General features: G+C 37.8%; 1 protein-coding gene across 11 annotated transcripts; it reads right to left on the minus strand.

Annotated features, from left to right (window-relative positions):
• Nucleotides 1–15,481, minus strand: LOC146434055 (beta-1,3-galactosyltransferase 2-like). 11 transcript variants are annotated; one of them, XM_085068338.1, is made up of 6 exons: nucleotides 15,377–15,481; nucleotides 9,836–9,937; nucleotides 7,112–7,252; nucleotides 3,354–3,408; nucleotides 2,714–2,880; nucleotides 1–1,764 (listed from the first exon to the last, which is right to left on the minus strand). In XM_085068338.1, the coding sequence occupies exon 6, from the start codon at nucleotides 1,512–1,514 to the stop codon at nucleotides 369–371; it is 1,146 nt and encodes a 381-aa protein (XP_084924464.1). In that variant the 5' UTR covers nucleotides 1,515–1,764; nucleotides 2,714–2,880; nucleotides 3,354–3,408; nucleotides 7,112–7,252; nucleotides 9,836–9,937; nucleotides 15,377–15,481; the 3' UTR covers nucleotides 1–368. The 11 variants fall into 11 exon arrangements, with proteins under 11 accessions (XP_084924464.1, XP_084924461.1, XP_084924463.1 ...); XM_085068335.1 differs by having other exon boundaries at nucleotides 3,354–3,478; XM_085068337.1 differs by lacking the exons at nucleotides 9,836–9,937; nucleotides 15,377–15,481 and having other exon boundaries at nucleotides 3,354–3,478; nucleotides 7,112–7,260.
• Nucleotides 15,482–22,268: the final 6,787 nt, after the last annotated feature.

Here is a 22,268-nt window from a genome sequence, read left to right on the forward strand (position 1 = left end):
TAAAATTTACACATTCACTTATTACTTGTTAATGAAAAAACAAGTTTCATTGCATCTTCATTGCTTCTTCTTCAGTAGTGTTGATATGGTGTCTTGCTGCATTTTAAAGTGGCATAAAAATTAATTGATGCTTCATCCCAAACTAAGTAACATACCAATCAGCATTCATTCAACAGAGAAAGGCTTCTTTATGAAGGAAAAATTCTTTAAATGCAACCTAAGACAAAACCTAGGCATCTGATTCATGATGTACCTGGACCTCGAAGGTGATCACTACACAGATATTCTGTTCCTACTAAGAAAACATCCCCTGCGTTTTCCGTTGTCATGGAAAGTTCCTAGGATGCTCCAGTATGGACCTTCCTCTTCTAACACATGTGTTTCTTCTCTTGCAGTGTTTTCCAATAGTCTATGTGCTCATATGGCTGAATGTGATGAGATGTAATTATGTTATTGTACACACAAGGAGCAAATGAGACCCTGTGTATGTTAAACAGTGAATAATGAGGTGGAGGTACTATTTCTACTCCCTTTGCATTAAGACAAAACCCTACGTAAACATCTTCCAAATGTATGTATTTAACAGTTAAAGAAGCGTTGACAATTTTTGCAGCCAGGTCTCCAGAAAAGACGTAGCCAGTTCCTGAACAAAAAGTGTGATATCTGTTACCTGGGAATTCTTCTTCTGATATGTACCATTTACTGCCTTTATCCCGAATAGGATGGTGCCCTTTCATCAAACAGCCTGTGAAATAATTGTAGGTGGGAGGCGGGAGAGGCCTGAGGAGCTTTTCAATCAGGTGCATTGTATTGACAAAAACATCAGTGTCTGTCTTCATGGCAAACCTCGTGCCGTTGCAGTAAGAGGCCACCCACCTCATGCCCATCAGGGTTTTAAGAGTTAAGTTGTTGTAAGTGTCCAGGAAGTCCTGTTGGATAATATCATGGTGTTGCTCACTTTCCCTCAGCAGCAGATCCTCATCTGCACCCTTGGTCTCCATGCCAAGCATGAAGAGCCGGACAATGTCAACACCTGGAACTGCAGCTTCATTCCCCCAGGAACTGCGGATGGAATTCCTGTGCTCAATTTCAGCTGCTGTTGTTGAGATCAGCAATACCAAGAAAGGTGTTTTGTCTTTACACTTCTCTTCTTCATTAATAATGAATGTAAATGACTGTGTCCAAATGGATGTGGTTTTATTCTCAGATTTCTTGTTTTCAGGTGGTAGCTCTCCATTTTCTTTCCCCAAGATTTGTTTGAAATTTCTAAACGTTTTATTAAGTAAACTCTTTTCACTCTCCACGTGAAGATCATCACTTTTTTTGGCAAAAAGTATGTCTTTTTTTCCTCTGTCATCATTGCTTTGAACTTCACTTTTAGCTAGAGCAGCAAGGCCATCAGAAGTATAAAAATAGGAAATGGAATATATTGCTGTAAAAGAGATGACAAAAGCCAGAAAAAGATTCCTCTTGGTGCATTCCGTAGGAGAGAAGAGTCCACTACAGTAGCTCATATTGGCAGCCACGAGAGGATGTACAAAAAGCACGTATATTGTGTCAGAAGAGCAGCTAATTTGTAATTGTTTTCCTCAGTGACACAGGAAGATAAAAGTCACCTTCAGGCTTCTGAATCTTCAGGATTCCTTTTATTTTGTTATTGGTAAAAGTATCCTATTATTTAATTTTAGAATAAATTGTAAAAATGTTCATCGAAGACCAAAAAAGAGTTTAAAATTTCATTATTAAATTTTAAGGCTTTTCTTCCTAGGAGAAATACAGTATGATAAAACATTAAGAAATAAATGAAACTAAATAAATACACTATTAAAAGTAATAGTTTCATCAGCTAGAACAGAAATTATTCAGATTTATATTTAAATATTGAAATATATGAAAAATATAAAGAAAGACAGCTTAACTTCCTGTAGGCTTTACAAAAAGTTATAAAGTAATTGAATCATCCAGAGTTAATGAAATATTATGATTTATTATGGATTCACAGCATTGGAGGCTATCATGATTAATCAAAAACTTGACACATGCAGACAGACTTTGTGTTCAAGTGCCCCCTGCCAGCAGCTACCTCTGTAAACAGCACAGAAAACAACTCAGGCTAGAGCCAGACATTTTAAATGGCTTCAGCTGAAGAATCCCATCCTCCCAGACTGCACGGACAGGTAAAGTATGAATACTGGAACTGTGCAAATACTGTAGCTTTGGGTAGTTCTTTGTGATTTCCATAATAGCTAGTTTTAAATTCTGGCTTCCTTCAGTGAAACAATACAGAAAATTGTCTAAGCCTTGGAGATGCTCTACATTTTCCAGGGAAAAGGAGACAATCCCATGTGTCCCTCACACCATGAACTGGTAAACCCCAAGAGTGCTTCCTGGAGAGAAGTGCAAGTTAACTGTATTAACATGATTTTCTGGTCTCTGAAGGGTTCACTACATTTATTTGAAAGGGTGCTACAAAAATATATTAAATCAGTTTTTTTCATGTTTTTTATGCCAAAACACTATTTAACAGATGCAACGTGTAGCTTACAATCAAAAAACCAGCAAAATTCAACACTTCTTATCATTATCTCTGGAACAGAGTAGATTCATCGCAGTCATACAACCATGGTAATTTTTGACAGTTTCTTTAGTCATTTCTGGCTGCTCCACAAAGAAATAACAGATTTAGAAGGACTGAAATAATCAGGAATCCTACCTCTATTCCCACAGAGAATCTGAGGACAACCTTACAGGTCCTTGAATTTCTGTTCTAACTCTTTTCCAGAGGAAGTGTGTATTAACACAGAGGAAAATGCAGCAGGACATTCACCTTTCTATCTGATAAGGTAAAAATACTCTGTCACTTGTAGCAATCAAGAGAGTCTATCAAATGAGATTGGATGCAATAAATTTAGACTATGCAATATAAATACAAAATAAGAAATTAATTTATGCTCAAATATAATTTAATCTGGATAAAATAGAAATTATATAACCTGAATGTAAATGTGTGGTGGATAATCCTTGACCAGCATCCAAACACTCACCCACGTGCTCACCCCACTTTGCTCCTCCTCAGGAGGGCAAGGGGACAAAAGAGGATGGAAGAGGTCATGGGTCAAGGACAGGAAGATCACTTACTGGATCCCATCTAGGACAGAACAAACTTGGGCAAGATGGATTTGAATGTATTGCTATCTAAAATACATTTGGATAATGAGAAACAGATGAAAATAAAATCCAATACCTCCTCCCCATCTTTTCCTGGGCTCAACTCAACTACTTCTCCTGCCCCTTCAGCAGCAGAAGTAGGTTGGGGATTAAGGTCCCTCCCTGCTCTTCCTCCTCAGACAAACCTGCTCCAGTGAGAGATCTCCAAGGGCCACAGTGTCTTCAGGGAATCTCCAGCTGCTGTAGGTAGAGAGAAGAAGGGCATAAGGATAGTCTGTGATCAACTGGTCGGCAGTTTAATGCAGCTCACCTATAAAACATTAACAACACAACAAGTAATGGCTTAGCTCTAGCTATCTTCCTTGTATTTTTAGCTCTTCAGAAACTGTATTTTGGCATCATAACATATTCAACATCCAGGATTCAAAAAACAAAGTAATCTAAGAAAGAACATGGTCAGAATGACATCAGAAATTGAGAGGCATTTTTGTACCCATTAATTGCCTGTTATCTGAACTATAAGAACTTTGGCAAATGAAAATGAAAGAGCAAAAGGTGATTTTCAATCTTCTAAGTGTACTTCTTCACTGCAGTTTTCTTGATTAAGCTAAAATTATTTTGTTAAAGCCTTTGACTTCTGTTTGTTTTGACAGTGCAATTCCATTAGATGAAATCCTGTTCCATTGTGGAAAGAACAGAAACTTCTAAGAAGACTTTTGTAAGAGGCAGCTAGAATATTTATTGTTTCAAGTTTGATTGAGTTATTACAAGATTAGTAGATAATTCATGCTGCAAAAGAGCAAACAGTACCTATGTCTTCAAAAATAATTATAGTTTATCTTGCTTATGACTTTTTAAAATGCCAAGAAGCTCTCAAAATTCAATACTCCTTTTCTATTAAATCTTTTCACAGAAAAAAGAAAAATACTTTTGAAATAAATGCTTACCCACAATAATTACCCATACCATTAAACCAAAACAATTGTAATCATGAAAATTATTTTTCTAAACCCAACTGCGTAGCAAAATGCAGTGTATATTAGGTTGCCTTGGGATACACTTATTATTCAGATGCACACGCATTTAACTACATTCAGATTTTAAAATTACTTCAGATGTACTAAACCCCCCCCCCCATAATTAGGCCTTATTAAAATAATAAAAAGGAAGAAAATGACTGAAAAGGAGTACAGAAAAGCAGGAAAGGAATTAGAAAAAAAGGAAAATTAATCTGGTACTGTTTCTTTGCACTCCTGTTTATGTTATCTTTTTCTTATTTATTAAAAAAAGACAGATTTGAGAGCTCATGAGTGAAAATCTACCTCACTGGGTTCTAATTCTACTCTATCTCATCACAGACTTTTGGAAGGATTTAAAAATAAGGAAAACCAACCCCTCTTGTTCTAGCAATGCTTTGATATTTTCCCATCTTCTTGAAGCAATGAGTTTTGGAGTGCAGGCCTTTCAAGGTGCTCCCCCAAATGGCAAATTTCAAAGAAATCTTTCGAGGAAATGCTAGGTGTGTTTGAAGGTGCAAACAGAAGGCTGCCAGCAAGCACGAGGTCGAGCTGATTTAATCTCAAACTGCCAGCTGGCAAACAGATCACAGCATCTCAACTACTTAGTCTGGGCTTAGTTAAGGCAGCTTTCAGGCATATTGATAAACAGACATAGAAGGTTGAGCTGGAAGAGAGGAAATAGCAGGAGATGCACCCACCTAACCCAGAGGCAGTGTCTCCCAGAGAGGCTCTGTCAGGGTGCTGCTGTGTCCCTTGTGGCTCAGCACAGACTCCCAGCCCTTGGGAGCAGCAGGCTGGGCAGAATCCCAGCCCCACCTCCTGCTGGCTCTCCAGGAGCTCCCAGGGATGGCCCTGGAGGCAGTGAGGTGAACCAGTAACTGTTCAACCCCTGGTTTTTTGGAGCTTGTATTTCATTCCAAACGCACGAACCACAGTGTTTGGAGGATTAACTTGGGCATCTCAGTGACACTGGGTGGTTATAAAGAGAAGCAGAAATATTGCAGTTTCTGCCTGCACTACTTTATTTTTGGGTTGCAGGTGAAAAAAAGCTGGCTTAAAACCACACAGGGAGCAGAGAGGTGCTTGTACTTCCTCTGACCTGCACCACTTGGCTTCCCAGAGAACCCAGGCAGCACTTCTATGCTTTACACATTTAAACTCATCTAAACAGGTACTGCTGAGGTGTGACATGGATCAGTGGTAGAAAGAATAAATAGGAATTATTGTTGGAGAGATCTATCTTCAGTTTTTCAAAATTTGAAATAGGTTTTGAGTAAAAGGTGTAGCATGTGATCCAAAAACCCACTCTCTGTTACAATGATTACAGCAATTTGAACAGCAAATGGTTTAATTAACTGTGAAGAGAATTAAGCACTTTACATAAAGCACTGCAGAAATATATTAATAACAATTGCACATATTTAGGAAATGTATAAAGTACGTATCTGCTAGTGTACTGTAAAATCTTTGTAGATGTACTTTTCTGATTTAAATTATGCCTAAAATGAGTTAATCTCATCAAAATCCCACTTCTACACAAGAATAAGACTTTTTTCCCACTGGAATTTTTTTTTAATATGTGAAATATGTGGAAAACTGAAGAAGAATTTTAAATTCTTTTTTTCTTTACATAAGTGCACTTTGGATTTAAAAATAGTCTCCAAAGAGAATTGAACAGCAACAGTTATCCTAGAATTTACTTGTCTCTTGTTAGCTGCTATATAATTTTTTCTTAAAGTACACTCAGACATATAGCTACTAAATACTTAATCACATATAAACAGCACAATTCCCTCCCTGTTTTTATGCAAGTGAAGTGTAATAAAATTTGTCATAGGACAAAAAGGGAGTCTGCAATGAGCCAAGAATTTCTTGTTAGTCTAACAAAAATGTCCTATCAGAAAATAGCTACTAGTTGAATTTAACTGTTATCAGCAAAAGGGAGAGTGAAGAAGATGGGGTAAAATGGTTCTGCATACAGTCCCTGGTATCTCCCTCTCTTCTCTCATGTCACACCTTGTTTAATGCTCCTCTTGTGGAGTCCTATGAGTCAGTGACACCAGATCTTCTCAAGGAAGAGATGACAAGGAGAGGAGTTTATGGCAAATTGCCAGTGCCTCACATTCTGCACCAGAAGGAACATCCTGATGTTCATGGCAGTGTCTTTGCTACCCAGGAATCCAGTAGTGCTCATTTCCATGTGCTTTTCAAGACACTTCCCTCTGTCTCCCTTGGTTCTCAGTTGCCTGTGAAACCTGATTTTATTGTGTTGACTTTGCGTATTTCTCCTTGTGCTCCTTGCTATGACTAAGTCTAGCTTTATCCAGCTGCCAACGGTGCATTCTGATAGCAATATGTCACTAGCTACTGGTCACACTTTTCCTTCGCTATCTTCCTGTATCTACATTACACTGTAATTCCCTGTATTTACCCTGTAATTCCATTTCAGGGCCATAAACAGGTACTCAATACAGAAAAGCTACTTGCTGCAGAAATAAAGACAAATAACTAGTAGGTGCTGGGCCACATGGTTGTGGAAAGCCAAAGTAACTGAGTGACAGAACTAAGTCACTACACAATTCGCTGTCCCAGCTTTCAAAAGCCAGAAGAGGGGTCCAGTCCCTGTCCTGTTAACTGAACAAAGTGTGATGTTGAGAATGAGAGTTTGTTGAACTGTCAGTCTACAGATATGCATGGAAAACTAAACAGAGACCTTAGCATGGCTTTTAGACCACAAGTCACTCCAAACCAGTATCAGTTTTAACCATGCAATTTTGGACAAATGTCTGCCTGAACCTTTCTAATCTGTATTTAGATAATTTAAACCCTGTAACCTTCTAAAGCATGTATTTAATGTAAGGAATGCCTCATTACTCTATTTTCTTAATTCAAACTGATATTCCCTTGCTACATGTATTCATTACCTCTTGAAGCATTGAAAAAACATCTCTTTTTCTCTGTGATAACTTTTCCCTTGTTCTTTCTCAGACTACTTGACATTCTTTCTGAACTTCCAACCACTTTCATTCCTCCTCCTGAGTTCTCTCCAGTGGATCCATATCTCCCTGAAAGGACAAAGGGAGCTCATTACCTCAGGTGAAGCCTTCTCCTGGGGGAAGAGAACAGAAGGATTACTTCATGTGTCTGCCAGGCTTCTTCCCTCTTTTGTACACACTTCGAGAGAAATTCTTTTCTTTTTTTTAAATTTTTTTTTGCACAACTCTTAGAGTGTTGATCCACATGATCTGTTTTGTGGTGATCCCCTTATTTCTGACAAAGCAATAAGTACTCTCAGTGAGCTCACAGCGCTTTTACATAGATTATGGAACTGTTGTAACTTCCATTAAAATCACTTTACATCCTTTCCTGAGTTTGGTTTTAAAAAGCTGTGTGATCATTGTGTCAGCCATTATCACTGCAGACAAAGCACTGATCACCCTGTTGAATATTTATCTACGTACTACATCACAGAAGATATTTGACACTTTAAGAATATTCAGAAGTGCATCATTTAAATAATAATGCAATAATTTAATACTTAAATTATTGAAACATAATAATTTAAAGGCAAAAAGAGGTGCTTGTATTCAAGCTATAAACACTCCTCTATGCCTAAGCAAAGGCAAAATAGATAAACTTTTCCTACCTAGAGAAGTGTGGGGTTTTCGAAGGGAAGGGTTTTGTAACGATGCCATCTTGTGATCATGGCCGAAATGGCACTGTCTACAACTACAGAAATGTTTCATTTTAGTTACTTGAGGCTCAGGCAGTGAGTGAACACACAATATCAGCATCAAACTGATGGCATCAGGTACCAGCCTTTGTCCCATTTATTTTTTTCACCCCAAACTGTTTCCCCATGGCTGGATTTTCATCAGGTGGGTCTTCAACAGGTAATCCAAATGGAAGGTGCCAAACACAACTTCCGAGAGTTTACGAGTGCTAAAAACCCCAAAAACTTGGGGGTTGCTGCATACTTGGAACTGGCTCTAGAATTTTCTTTGCAAACTATACCCCATACAGAACCTTCTATCCAGATTTATTTAGGAATTAAACGTACCATTTTAACAGGAAAAGATGAGTCTTTGCAGGAGAATTCTTCACACAGCCACCTCAAATATCTGTATTTAACTATAATTAACATGTAGATGCGGCAGTGTGAGAAATTCAGTCTAAGATCTGGAACCAGCAAGGAGAGGGTTTATATTTTAAAACAAACAGAAAAAAGGTAGCTTAAACAGAGGTTGGAAATATGAAATTCAATATTTGCTTGTTTGCTGCAGCTGTGTGTGGATTCTTAACTAAATTTATCATGGGCACAAGAACCAGAACTATATCACATCACTTTTCTTTATTAACTTTAGTACTCAGCTAGGTTTTTATTGGAATTAGAATAAATTAGAATAGCAATTTGTATTAGAGATGTTTGGCTAATTTATATTTTATAATTAAAAGTTCTGACAATAAGGAGTTCCTTAGATCAGTTACAACAAAAATTAACATAAATTTAATTATGGGTATGTGTGGGTAGTTCATAAACAACCAGTCTGCAGGATTAGTGTTTCCTAATGCCTTATGTGGAGTCCTATAAAAGCTGCAGGATGTTCAAGTCTTTCTTGCCTGATCTCTTGGTTAATCATGGACTTGTGTAATTTAATTCAGCTAAAAATGACATTTATAAAGCTTCGTTATTTGCTAGAACATGAGCTCCAAGTTCTGTCTCCACAGGGGGATGTGCACATGGAAAGTCCTGAGCGTTTCCGTTCATCTGTCCCTGGCTGTAATTAAAGGGTTTGTTCACTGCAGGGACCAGGAATGTTCCTTCACCAGTGTGACTGTGTGGGTCTCATGTTCTTTCTACATGGATTCACCACGGGAAGTCAAAACACAGGAGGGATAAACCAAACCCTCTCCATCTGGGAGAGGCACTGACTCAGCTCTCTCCTCTCTTGGACAGATTCTACCTTCATCTCCCTGTGGTTGCTGCCACACATTTTAATGGCACTCTTATGCATCAGACATGAGCAATGAGTGCTCCCCAGGTCTCCAAAACATGGAGTCAAAATGTCACCTCATTTGACCTGGTTTGACTCGGAGGGGAGTTTAGGGGCAGATGGAGAGAAGCTGGCAGCCTTGCCTACCCAGCTGCTGCTGTGAGTGCGTCCAGGGGCACTACTCAGAGACCCTGAGAAACACCCCCAGTGAAAACACAGTGGATGTTTGAGTGCTGTGGGGGTAGATTGGAGTTTGGTTGAGACTTTCCATTTTAACTGTATGTATCTGAATTTTACACTAATCTTTATGCAGTCCACATTCAGCTGTATGTGGTAAATAATTTCACTATCCAAACCCACACTGAATACAAGGAGACCCAAGGTGGTGATGACCACTGGAGTTCCCAGGGTCGTTGAGAGCTACCTGATCCAAGCACAGTTTTTACAATCTATTTTTAGGTGTGTTGTTCTTTTCTAAACCTTTAAAGATAAGCTGCCATAAATGAGGGAAGAAATCATTCAGGGCTTGTTAAGAAAAATTTGCCTGTATAAAGGATTATATCACACCACGGAAACTATGCCATGAATTCCACACCGATTAAATCCTCATTTTTAGACAATTCCAAAGAAATATCAACATAACGATCTACTCACCTCTCATCAACTAACTCAGCCAAAGACATTTGCAAATCCAGCTGTGAGGGTGTTTGGTCCTTTCTCATGACTCTTTCAAAACTACATCCTCACCTTTCGGTCCTAAAATAACAAGATGCAAAGAACATATTCTTAGAATAAGATTTAAAACCACCTTTACTTTCCTGAGTGAGAATATCTGAACTATACCCTTCCTGACAAACCCTTCACCTTTCTGCTGGACCCCCACGGGTTTACTCACAGTCCTGACAGTCAAGAAGGATTCCTTTAGGAGATATTCAGCAAGTTGTCATAGATTTGTCACTGTCAGGCAGTTGCACTGTCACGTTTGGACAACTTTTAGCAAAATGGGCTGCAAAAGAGCAAAATCTTGGTCTGCAAAAGGTGCTTCAAAACAGGAACTTCTTACAATTATTCTTAAACCCAAAATACCTTCTGAGCCAATTGTTTGAGAAATTCTGGGAAGGAAAACCTTTCTCATATATTGACTTTACATTTTAAGGGGAAACAAGATTTTTCACTATGTCTTAAATCCTCAGTGAGGCCAAAAACAAGCATGCACTGAAATGATATTAATCCTACTGGACTGAAGGATGAGTGTAAACAGGACTTGCTTTTCTGGCACTCATGCAAAACGTTCAGGTTACACACTACAGAGAACATTTTTCACTGGTATGAAATGCCTTTCAAGTTGTATTGTGGTTGTACATAACTAGTTTAAAGTATTTGTATGCATTATCTCAAAGAGGAACTAGTAACTATGATGTGGGTGTAGCTGGGATTCCTTTACCATGGCTCAGTCTCAGCTGCACCTGTAGATGGTGGTGTAACACCATTGATAAGAGCAGGGGAGCTCTGTGGTGGAATATGAGGATTTTCACTTCTGTCACCGGCCGATCCCCAGCCCGTGTTACAGAGTTGTCATAAAATCCACGTGTTACCAGTCTCCATAAAACTAGCTGGTAGTACCAGCTCAAGTTTTATTGGAAAACTGTCTGGTTTACAGTGTCTGAGTTTGCCTTCTTACTGTCCACGACAGACAAATCATTACTGCTTAGAACAGATTGCACTGAAAACACTCCACTATAATAAAAAAAACATTTTTTTATGTTCCTGTAGAAAAAGAAAATTAAAATTGTCATTTTAGTCTGGTACCTACACAAACATTACTTTTATGTCATCAATCTTTAAAAAAGTAGCCTCGATGGGAAAAAAAATTCTTAGAATGTATCATGCAGTCTTTCCAGTACATACTTCTGTAGTACTTTAAACACCAAGAGCAGAACAAGAAAGAAATTTTGGTGTATTTACCAATAAAAAATTATCAGTTCAGAAGAAATTTATGCATAAATTATGCCAAGAAAAATCTATGTGTCTTCTATATTGAACAATGGGTTATGATGACTGAGCTGATTGCATTGAAACAACATAATGGTTATTTTTGATTCAAAAGAAGTTTCATTTCCTATAGACAGAGTTCCTGAGTTACAAAATTCAATTTTCAAAATCACTTCTACAAAGCTTGAAGGAAGTATACATTCCTAGTCATTAATGATAGTAAAGTAATAGACTGAGAACCTTTACCATGACACCATACTCAGTACATGGTAGTTAAAATAATGAGATACAATTTAGTTCTTTGATCACCTCTCAGACTGGATTTTGAAATGATGGGTAAGGTACCTTTTCCTTCATGCCATGGTATTTGCAATGAAGTAGGTCCTTTGCACACTGTCTCATGGGATTCTCTTGACTGGATTGGAATTCACATCCCAGGAATTGTGTGAACTTGTTCATACAAGTGTAGTTAGTTCACATCATTTGTGAACAGGTGAAGAGGGCTTAACCTACAGTTTTTTCAAACACAAAACGCTAACAGCAACAGTCACTCTCAGCATCTAGAAGTCAGATTCAATGCCTTTGGAATGACAGCTGTTGTTCCTGTACTCTGTAAATACCTTGGGTTCTGTGCTTCTGAAGCAAACCAAATCTCAAATAATCACAGTCCTGAAAATAGATATGCTTCTGTGCTACAAAATACTTTCACAAGAAAAAAACTTGTGAAATCAAGATAAATAGAAACACATTCACCTAAAACAGGAACTTTTATCCTGAAGACAATAAATAGAAAAGCAAAAGATTAGATCAGCCACTAAAAATATTTAGCTTTCAAACATGAAATTAAACTGTTATTCCCTTGTCAAAGACTCAGAACCTTTTCATCACAGTTCTGCATTACACTGCTATATTTTAAAGACAAGATTATGATGGCTGCTGGGAACTTAGGGGAACAACAGAATTGGAAGCTCTGAAAAATTTATTACAGCATATTTTGTGCATATGGCTGACCTAGGAAAGCAGTGATGTCTGCCATGTTCTAACATTAGTAGACAAGGTGGTAAAAACCTATTACATTCAGTGATGACTTGCCTTCTTCTTCAGTTATACTCTCCCTATTTCTCTTAGTGATTTCTGCTACACCAAATATAGTAGCTGAAAAAAAAAATATAGTTAAAAATTGCCTCAAGGCAAGTACAGAAATAAGTCTTTAGACATGCACATTCTTTTTTCACTGAGTTCTAATGTTCTTCCATTTGCTACCACACCTTGAGCTCCCATATTATGTTTACATGGCCTATAAATCAGTTTTGTACTTCAGAACACTATCATATATAATGAGAACCATAGTCTTGAACTGGAGTAGTTATTTGTCATGACATGGAAATAGCAGCAAAAGGGAAGTTACACTCAGCAGCAAAAGCAGTGGAAAGCAAAATTAGTGATTTCATTTCCCAGTTCTCCGAACAGCACTTTGTTGAGTATTTCCCTCCTAATCAAAAGTTTCCAAAGGAACAAAGAGCAAATGTTCTCTGCCCTCCTCGGAGGGTCAAGTCATCTAAAAAGCAAAGGCTTCACCACTAGAACACTGTGACCACTTGCAAATTTCTTCTTTAGTTTGAAAGCAATGAGGTATTTTCAGCCTTTGCATGTCTGAAATACAACAGTGTGGTAGTAAGAAGGTGAACAGAGAGTTGAAAGCCGAAACAACACAATGTGTGTTAAATTTAGAGATAAGCAGGTCATTATAAACAAAGGACCAAGACTTTGAGGAAATTGACAATATTTTAATATGAACTTGCTTATCCTTTATGATTAGGATTGAGATAAAGAAAATCTTACGGAGGTAATAAAGTACATTGTTTTATATGTGGCAAAAAAATGGAAGCTTATAACTAAATTTTGATGAAAATATGCTTTTTACAAGCTGGTTACTCATTTGCCTGTGCACTCTCCTGTAGGAGAGTCCCTTAACTTGTCTGTTTTGCTGCTATCTCCATGGTCTTAGAAAACAATTTTTCCCTCGCAAACAAACTGACTAGTGAAATGAGCCCAGGTTTTACACATCCCAGGACATTGCTTCACTTACTGAACCAATACACACACTCTGGAAGAGTTTTTCCTCCTTTATATCTTCTATTTAAGGGCTGCAGAGGAGAAAACCATCAATTTTCAACTAAATTTAAAAGGTTTTGATTGTTTATTGTTTCCTGAGTGTAGGAAAAGTTTCCAGGCAACTGTCAGCACTATTAAAAATAATTGAGGCCTGTTTGTGAAATCCTGTTAAGCTAAATCTCCTCTAATAGCATTGTATGAAGGAATGGAGCAAAGTCCCTCCTTTCCTTCATATCTTGTTTCTGAAGTGTGGGAAATAATCAAATTCATAACATCCCCCCTCTAATTTCTTATGCACAGCTATGCAAAGACCACAATTTAAAACAGTGCTTATGATTTCCTTCATTATAGAAGTTGCCATAGTCTCTTTATTTCCTTATAGAAACAGTTATATCCTAAGCTACTTATTCCCTTTTTTGTGAATAATAGTAAATGGTTCTTGTGCTAGAAAATTCAGATTATTGCCCACAAGGGCCATCAAGTTATGGATGCATTAAAGCGCAGCAGAAATAAAATATCTACCATCTTAGAGCTTATGAGGTGCCCAAAAATCTTGGAAATTTTAACAGGCTGTGATATAGTTTGCCACTGCAAGTGACTTTCACAACTTGCTGTTCAACGAATGATTTAATTATTGCCAATCTATTCTTAGGTATCAAAAACAATAATTAAAATGCATTTTCTTGATGTTTGCAATGCCGTCTTCCCATAAGTAGAAATGCATGGAGAAGAAATCCCTCTTCAGTGTGAACTTCAGCAAGCAGGGTGAGAGCCAGTTTGAGAAGCTTTTGAAATAGCCCTGAAAAAATGTCCCAGAAGCATTACTTAAGCATTAAGGTGTCGGTGTGTGTCTGAAGATATAAGGTAGGCTGTGGAACTATAAAACTGTTATTTGAGCCAACTACCATTTTATTTTCCTCTTGCTTCTGTTTACAGCTTTCCTTTTCTTCATCCAGTTTTAATTTAACCTTTATGACTTGTGTAAGAATATTTATTTGAAACTGAAATCCTACCGTCTGTTAGGAGGATATACCCTGATCCAAACCCAATGTTTTTCATCATTTTAAATTCGGTGGGGAAAAAACCAACCCCGAAAGTGCTCCTCTGTGCACATACAATAAAATGTGCAAACCACTCTCTAACATAATACATAAACTTTATTTCCTACCTGTCTAACTGCACTGCGACATGATATACTTTACATTAGCTATTATTTCTGCAAATTCTCATTTTCTCTGTCAAATGATGCATGAAAGCGAGAATCACTACAGCTTAATGGAATAAGCCTCTTATCAGTGCTATATATCAGAGGCATCCCTCTCTGAACACCTAAGGACAGAGGGATCATAAGTCCTAAAACAATTTCACTTGAATTCATAGTAGGTCGCTGGGTTTGAAGTTGTTCTGCTGCTGTTTATTTTTCCCTTGCTGTGGGGACAGTGGTCAGTGTTACAGTGTTATTTGTTCTTTACAGGCTTAAATGTGCTGCAGGTCAGCAGGGGGTTACAGATATGAAATGATGTCAAGTGGGGCTTCTCTGTCTTAGAGAAGCACTCTATTTGTCTCTATTGCATGAGTTTGGAAAAGAAAAAAATCATATTTGAAGTGATTTATATAATAATATCATGAATGGTACCTAATGAAGGCACTAATGAAGGTACATGAATGGTACCTAATGAATAACTGGTACCTAATGAAGGCACCAGTTCTCAGTGGCAAGAAGGAATGACCTTTATTGTTTTGATTTCATCACATATATAGAGTTCTCAAAAGTCACCCAGATTGGTCAGTCAGAAGCCTTCCCCCAGGCCTGATTGGCCAGGCCTGCACTGTCCAAGTTCTGGGACACTGTTCCAACAACATCCAAACTTTATCTTTATTTATAAAACACAAGAAAATTTCTCATGGGAAAAACCTGTGCTGGCCACACTGATGCAGCAGCAAAAAAGAGGTTGGAAACAGTTTTGTAAATCCGAGACTGCAGTCATGTAGGCTATGCCCAAAGAACAGCAGCCCAGGTTTGGGGTAAGCTACAAGGAGTGATGAGGCAGGAGAGGGGAGAGAAAGAGGATCAAAGTCCATGACTACCTTGACCTGGGCTGATTTCTTCTGCATCTCTTCTGAGCCTGTGGTAAGAGCACTTTGTAGCTGCAAGGCAGACGGCAAGATCCAATACCATCCTAGAAGAGAGGCAAACAGGTAGGATTGCTTGTGTCTTTGATGTATGAAAATCAAATAAAAATATTCCCAACTTACCTTTTCTGAGGGCAGAGGGAAGTCCAGGGCTGTGTAAAAGGTTTCAGACATCACAGAAGGAATTAATTCAGAAAACTTTTCATTCACGTCCTCTTTTTGCCCATTGTTGAAAGCCAAACTTCAGCTTTCATTTTCCTTAATCATATCAAGCTCATGATATTGTGGGAGAAAATTAGTCTGACTGAAAGTATTCAGCTGGCTGCCTACTTTTACTTCCTTCTCCAAACTTCCACTTTCATGATACAGCTGAATCTTAGCTAGATCTTCTAGATATATGGAGAGTTAGCTTATGCAAACTCTGCTTCATCTTAGATGCACCCTGCATCCTCTTTTGAATTCAGTCAAGTGGTATTTGATTTTTTTTAATTGAAATATTATTATATTGATTTTCATATTCTTCATCATTTATAGGGTGTGTTTCTTGTCTTGAGAAAATGGTTTTGCCCGTAACAGAGTTTATACTCCAGAACTTTTTACTTCTATATGATTTTTTTTGGTCATTTCCTGGTCTTTCTGTGACATTGCACTTATATGAGATGATTTTCTCAAGAGATTCCAGCAGATTTGAGATGAATCATAGAAAGAATGAATTATTTCAGTGAAACCTGACAAAGGGTGGGAGCTGCTAATAATGATTCACATTTTTTAAGAAGGTGGACCAACGGATTTGAAGAAGTTGCTGCTGCTGCAGCAGAACAGTCATGTTCCACTGTGCTCATGAGTATTCAGCTCACAGGTGAAGCAGCATGAGAAGAATGGGACACAGATGAGGAAGTGCTGACAGAGGCAGGGGTACCAATGTCCTATGTGTGAAGGGACACTACAGCTGGAGGCACAGAATTAATATTAATTCATTTTTTTCTTTGTGAGGCCATACAGGTTTTATTTTTCTAACCCTTTATTCTCAGTTCAAAGAATATTTGACAAGGGCTGACTTGGTGAACCAATCTTTTTAGTGTGATTTATGGAATCAAGTCATGAATCTTTAAACCTGGTGGTATAAATCACATCTTCAAAGTATCATGAACTGCTGAATATGATATTATTTTCCAGTTCTAAAAGTTCTGAAGCAGAGAGCAAAACCAGCACTATATGATGTATGCTATCAATAACACAACACAAAATCAACACTTGATCCCATAGATTATCTGTGACTTTGGACCCCATGTAAAGAGGAGCTCTGAATAGAAAGGTTAAGAAAAGTGCAACCAGATCAATTAAAAATGCTGAGAGTAATCACAGATATTAGCAATAAGCACTGAAATATTTCTACCATGTTTAACGACCATATCTTTTCATTTGAAACATTTCTGAACCTTGCTATTGTATTGAAAATGATGTAATTTCCTCTCCTACTCATCTACTAATGTAAAGAAATGGCTGACAATCGACTCTCCTTTCAAAAGCCAAATTATCTCTACAGGCCCTGCTTCCTCTGCAGGTGAAGTTGCCTTACCATTTCAAGGATAAAAAGTGATAATGCTGTAATGAATAAAAGAACACATGCACTTAGCAGAAACCATGACAGACTCACCAAAAATACCAGTAAGTCCACTGCATTAAACAAGAGAAAGATATATATCTTTGGGAAAAGGTGCAAAACGACTCTATCCTCAGCAGTATCTTACCAAAATCCATGCTTGTCTCAATATCTCATCACAATGACATGGTAGCAGAGAGCACAGCTCCATACTCAGCCCAGTTGTTCAAAGCCAATACCGACTGTTCACACCCCATTTCCTTCCTTGTCCAACTCCAAGGATTTTACACTGATAATGAGATCAGAATCTCACTTCCTAAAAAAACAAACAAACAAACAAAAAATACAAAGTGATGAAAGCCATGAAATGCCATTTAAGGGGCCCCAAATTGCAGCCACAAACTTGTTGAATTAGTAAAGTGTGAAGGAACTGAAGCCCATGTTTCCTGGAGGATATTTAGTAGTCTTTCACTGTCAACAGATAACTGAGTCTATTTTATTCCGGTTCATGTGTCTTTTCAGTGACCACATGCCTGTATCAGCTTCTCAATGCAAGTTACCAATTTTTGCTGGCAAATAGAATTATGAACACATTTTAAAAAGACAAAGAGCATCGTAGTTTAGATACCAGTTTTAGCAAAAAGAGTAAAAACCAGTAAATCTCTGCCATGATTCCCTTTGCTGACAATAAGGAGGCAAGAGAACAAGTCTGGATGTGAACAACTGTGTCTATGATATTATTTTAAATAGATGTCATCCCTTCCCAGCCCTATCTTCACTGATGACTTGCTCATGTTCCTTTCTCTTGTTATGGCCAGCACCCATTTCCACTGTGATCACATAATTAATGCTTCCTATTTGCACTGTAATAGAAAGTCTACAGTTTGGTATAAACTGATCAATGCTCTAAAATGGTAAAATATATTTTCCACTTTTTTTTAATGTCAATTAACAATTTAATTACATGTAACATGGAGATACCCAGAAATAAACAAGAATGTCTACAGAGATGTGAATTTGCCCTGATGTAACTGAAATATCAGTTCCATTGCTGTGCGTAAAGAACAGGTTTGATTTTAACTCTAAATACCTAAGTTATAGAGGAGGTTTTGTATTGGTTTGTGCTGTTTATACCTGTAACCCCCTCTTTTCACTTCTCTGCTTTTCCATTTACTTCTCCATCCCTACTGTCAGCTACCTTTTCACCCCCTCTTCACCTTTTTTTCCCCCACTGTGTCTCCTAATTTCTGATCAGATTTTGCCTCTGGTAAAGGCCATGAGAAACTCTTGATTCTCAATCAGATTACAAATCTCATTCCAAAATTTCAATCAGTTTTCCCAGAATTGTGTCTCCTCCTGCCTGACTTGAAGCACACCTGAGGGAAGGTGTGTCCCTGCTAACACAGCAGGGCTGCCAGATTGCACTTGTAACTCCAACACAAGAACACGAAAATCAATAGTTCTGGGGAGACAGAAATCTTTCTTGTCAGGATCTCCCCCTCAGCTGTGCCCAGCTCTCTGCCTGGTTCTAACCAAAACCCTTCATCCTCCTGCTTTGCTCCAGGCTTGCAGACAGTGCATCTACCTAGAATCCAGAAATAAGGAGTATGGATGTAACAGCTGCTGTTCCTTTCCCTGACTCACTGCAGTGACTCAACATTGATTATAAAAATTAAAAAGAAAAATTGAGATAAATAGAGATTTTCTTTTTCTCTATCCCTCTGATTTCAGTAGGTGTTTATCAGGGGTTAGAGGATGGGCAATCAAGCATTAGTGTAACTTAACCAAGTGGAAGTCAGAAAACCTGTTCCAAGCTAGTCACCTGAGCTGAACCCAATCTTGCTGTAAATCAAAATAAACAAACAATAAAGAAAACTGAAGACAGAGGATTTCCACTGCTTTATACTGGTAGATTTGGTCTAAAGCTGCAGTCAGGGATGTTGCTCACTCTTGCTCCTCTGCTGTCCCTTTTTTATAATTTCACATACTGCCTTCTAAAGGCTTTCTTTAATAAATATCTTTAATAATAAAGGCTATCTTTATTATTTATATCTGTCACTATGACTATCCCTCTTTTCCCCACAAATAATCTTTCTCATAATCAGATAACCCAGAGATCTTTTTATCCTAATGAATGACCTGAGTGTGGATCACCCCTGGCTGGGATTAGCAAGTGAGATGTACTCTTAGTTCTGACAAGAGAGAGCTTTCTATAGTCACTGAAAATAGCACAGTCACTGAAAATAGCACAGTCACTCTAAATAAAGTATGATTTGACTTAATTTTTATTCCCAAGTGTACTAACATGAACGTCTGGCAAGCTGGGACAGTAATTAATAATATCTGCAAACAAGATTATTTGTTTTCGTTACACTCATAACTCTGAACCACCACTGATGGAATTGCCAAAGTAAACAAGTTTTTTTTTTTTTAAACTCTTCCTCCATGTTCATATAGCCCTGATTTCTTCAGCTGCTGACATTTTATAAATGTCATAGTTTATGAGGAAATAATAAAACCCCAGATAACACCACACAACACTGTGACCTTTAGCTGAGGGATTGCTCTAAGTTCTTTGGTAAGCTCAGTAAAGAAATTTGGAGGTGAAAATTCAGGTTCTAGGAAGTAATTGAAGACTTCAAAGGTCACAGATTTTCTGTCTCTGAGTCAGACCCAGAAATATTTGGGGTTTTTTTAATCTGATGCTTAAGATTTGATTTTGCAAATGACCTGCTTTAGCAAAAAATGATAAGCAGGTTTAATGGAAAATTTGGAAATTTTCATGATTTGGAACTGAATTTGTTTACAGTGACCTGTCTAGTCAAATATAAAGGCATTCCCACTATTAGGGTTTGTGCCTTGGAAGTAGATTTTGTGAATGTTTCAACAACACTATTTCTGGTAGATCTTCTTAACAGCTGCACGTTGGCATTTAATGAACCATTCCCAAAACACAGGTAGAGAAAAATGGATTTTTCTGATATTTAAAAAAAGATTATCAGAATGGTTTTGAAGACATTTGAGTTCGATCATAACTTCAAAAGGTGTTTTGACATTTGAAGGTGTTTTCATAACTTATCTGCTATGAAATTTAAGGAGGAATCCTCCTCTAGAAAGCATATCTGTTGCTTTTCCCACAGGCCTGTGCATGTGTATCCCAGCACAATTACACAGATTTTTAATCCCCATACTTCAAGAATTGAGGAGAGTGCACCAGTTAAGTTTATATTGCCTAGAAAGTTGAACTGGACACAGAATATCAAGCTATTCAGATTTTCTAGTAAAACAGACGTTAAACCACACCTATTGCTCAAAGAGTTCCATCTGAAGCTGTGTGAAATGTGAAGCTACAAGAATCAGAATCAGCAGAACGAAAAACGAGCTAAACAATGAGTACTTAGCCAACAAATCACTATGGGTAAAAAAGGAGAAATAAAAACTAGCATATTACATGTAGGTGTTTGATAAAGTAAGTCAAGGCAGGGCAGACATTATAATTGCAATGATAGTGCCACGAAGGTAAGAATAGTCCCTGTTTTTCTGTGTGCTGCACTTGAAATAAAAGCAGGAGGAACCAGACATCCTCTGGGAAGTTGTGGGAATGGAACCTCTGTGAGGTGCAGTGCAACAGGCATTGGGCAACTTCTTCCAAAATGAAGTATTACTGCTCCCAGAGAAGGCAGAAAAGATATCCAATGTAAATGAGACATGTTTGTTGTGACAACCTAAGATTTTATAGAGACTGGTGACATTGGAAAAAATTACTAACAGGTCACTGTTGCAGGACAGTTTTAGTTGTTTGTTCAAATGGTCTTAACCCACAACTTGGGCTTTAATACTCCTGGGATGAGAAAACATAAATTGTATCTTTGGGATAGAATAGGAACTCTGAAATATATTCAGAAGATATCCTTCATAATCACTTCAGCGTGAGCTCATGCAACAGTTGTGTATTTTAAGTCACTGAGTTTCTGAATAGACTTATAAAAAGAGATATTTCCTTGCCTGGATGCACAGCTCCCTCCCACTCTAATCATGACTTCCAATAGATTAATTCCACACTTTCCGGGAAAAAAGTGCCAATACAGAACATAGAACAAGAAAGTAATTCACACTTGCCTTAGTCTAAGGTTTAAATGACTCAACTCAACTCCTAAAGTGTCTTGATCACGATTCAAAAATTCCCAGCAATTGACAAGTGGTGAAAAGGAGTTGGTTGATCAAAGTCTGAAGTCAGCACTTTGTTGCAGAATCTGCCATCTGTTCCATTGCTGTCATGCAAGAAAGACAGCAGCTTCCTGCTGGAATGGTGTGAATGGTGATGCTCCTGGCACATACACTCTTGAGAGCTGCTAAAATATTGATAATTTTGTGATAGAAAAGGAAGCATTTGAGCAATTTGCCATTCATACTCCAATAGGCTGTAAACGTTACTGGTGCTGTGGGCACTGGGGGTCTCTGAGCTCTCCAAGTAGTGCTGCACTTAGGTAAGAGCTGTGAAGGCAGTTCTAAAATAAATGTAAAAAAATTCAAAAGTATTTTTAGCACATGGAGAAACATCTCACTTGTAGGTCACTTGGTAATTGCATATAGAAATTTTAGAGTTGTGGTGAAATAATGCATCATGTAAATATTGCCCAAAAAAGGAACCATTGCCTCACTCTAACTGTGAATTATAGTGGTGCTGTTTAGTAGCACCGTTTATTTACAAAATATCACAGAGCCAGCAAATTTGCCAGCTTCCTGTGTCACGCACTATAATCTCCTAATGCCTGAAATACAGGAAGACATTTCTGTAAAATCTCTCACTATGCTAAAAATCCCTTTTCCAAATCCTCCTCCATTCCCATTTTATGAGTGTCAATTTGTTGCAGCTCACACTTTCAAATTTATTAAGTCTAGTTGTGTCCAAAGCCCCAGTCTGTGCTTAGAGGGCTTTTGCATGTCATTGCTGCTTGAACCTCAGGAAAATGATAAATCACTACATCTCAGTCCTCCACTACCTACATGTATAATGGATTTTAGAATAAAAGATTAATCAGAAATAGCTAAAAGTCAAAGTAGATGAAATCATAGATTTGCCAGTTAATAATGGGGACTCTTGCACTCACACAGAATAATTTTAGGAGAAAGCCTGTTTTATATCCAGAGACAACTATCTCTTCCTTAAATCTTGAAAAAGAAGTTTGCTATTCCAGTTACCTACCTTTAGATATAAAATCCACACAAAATTACAATTATGAT

The sequence above is a fragment of the Lichenostomus cassidix genome, chromosome 8 (genome assembly GCF_008360975.1).
Source record: "Lichenostomus cassidix isolate B80296 chromosome 8, HeHo_3.0, whole genome shotgun sequence".
In the NCBI taxonomy this organism is placed as follows: domain Eukaryota; kingdom Metazoa; phylum Chordata; class Aves; order Passeriformes; family Meliphagidae; genus Lichenostomus; species Lichenostomus cassidix.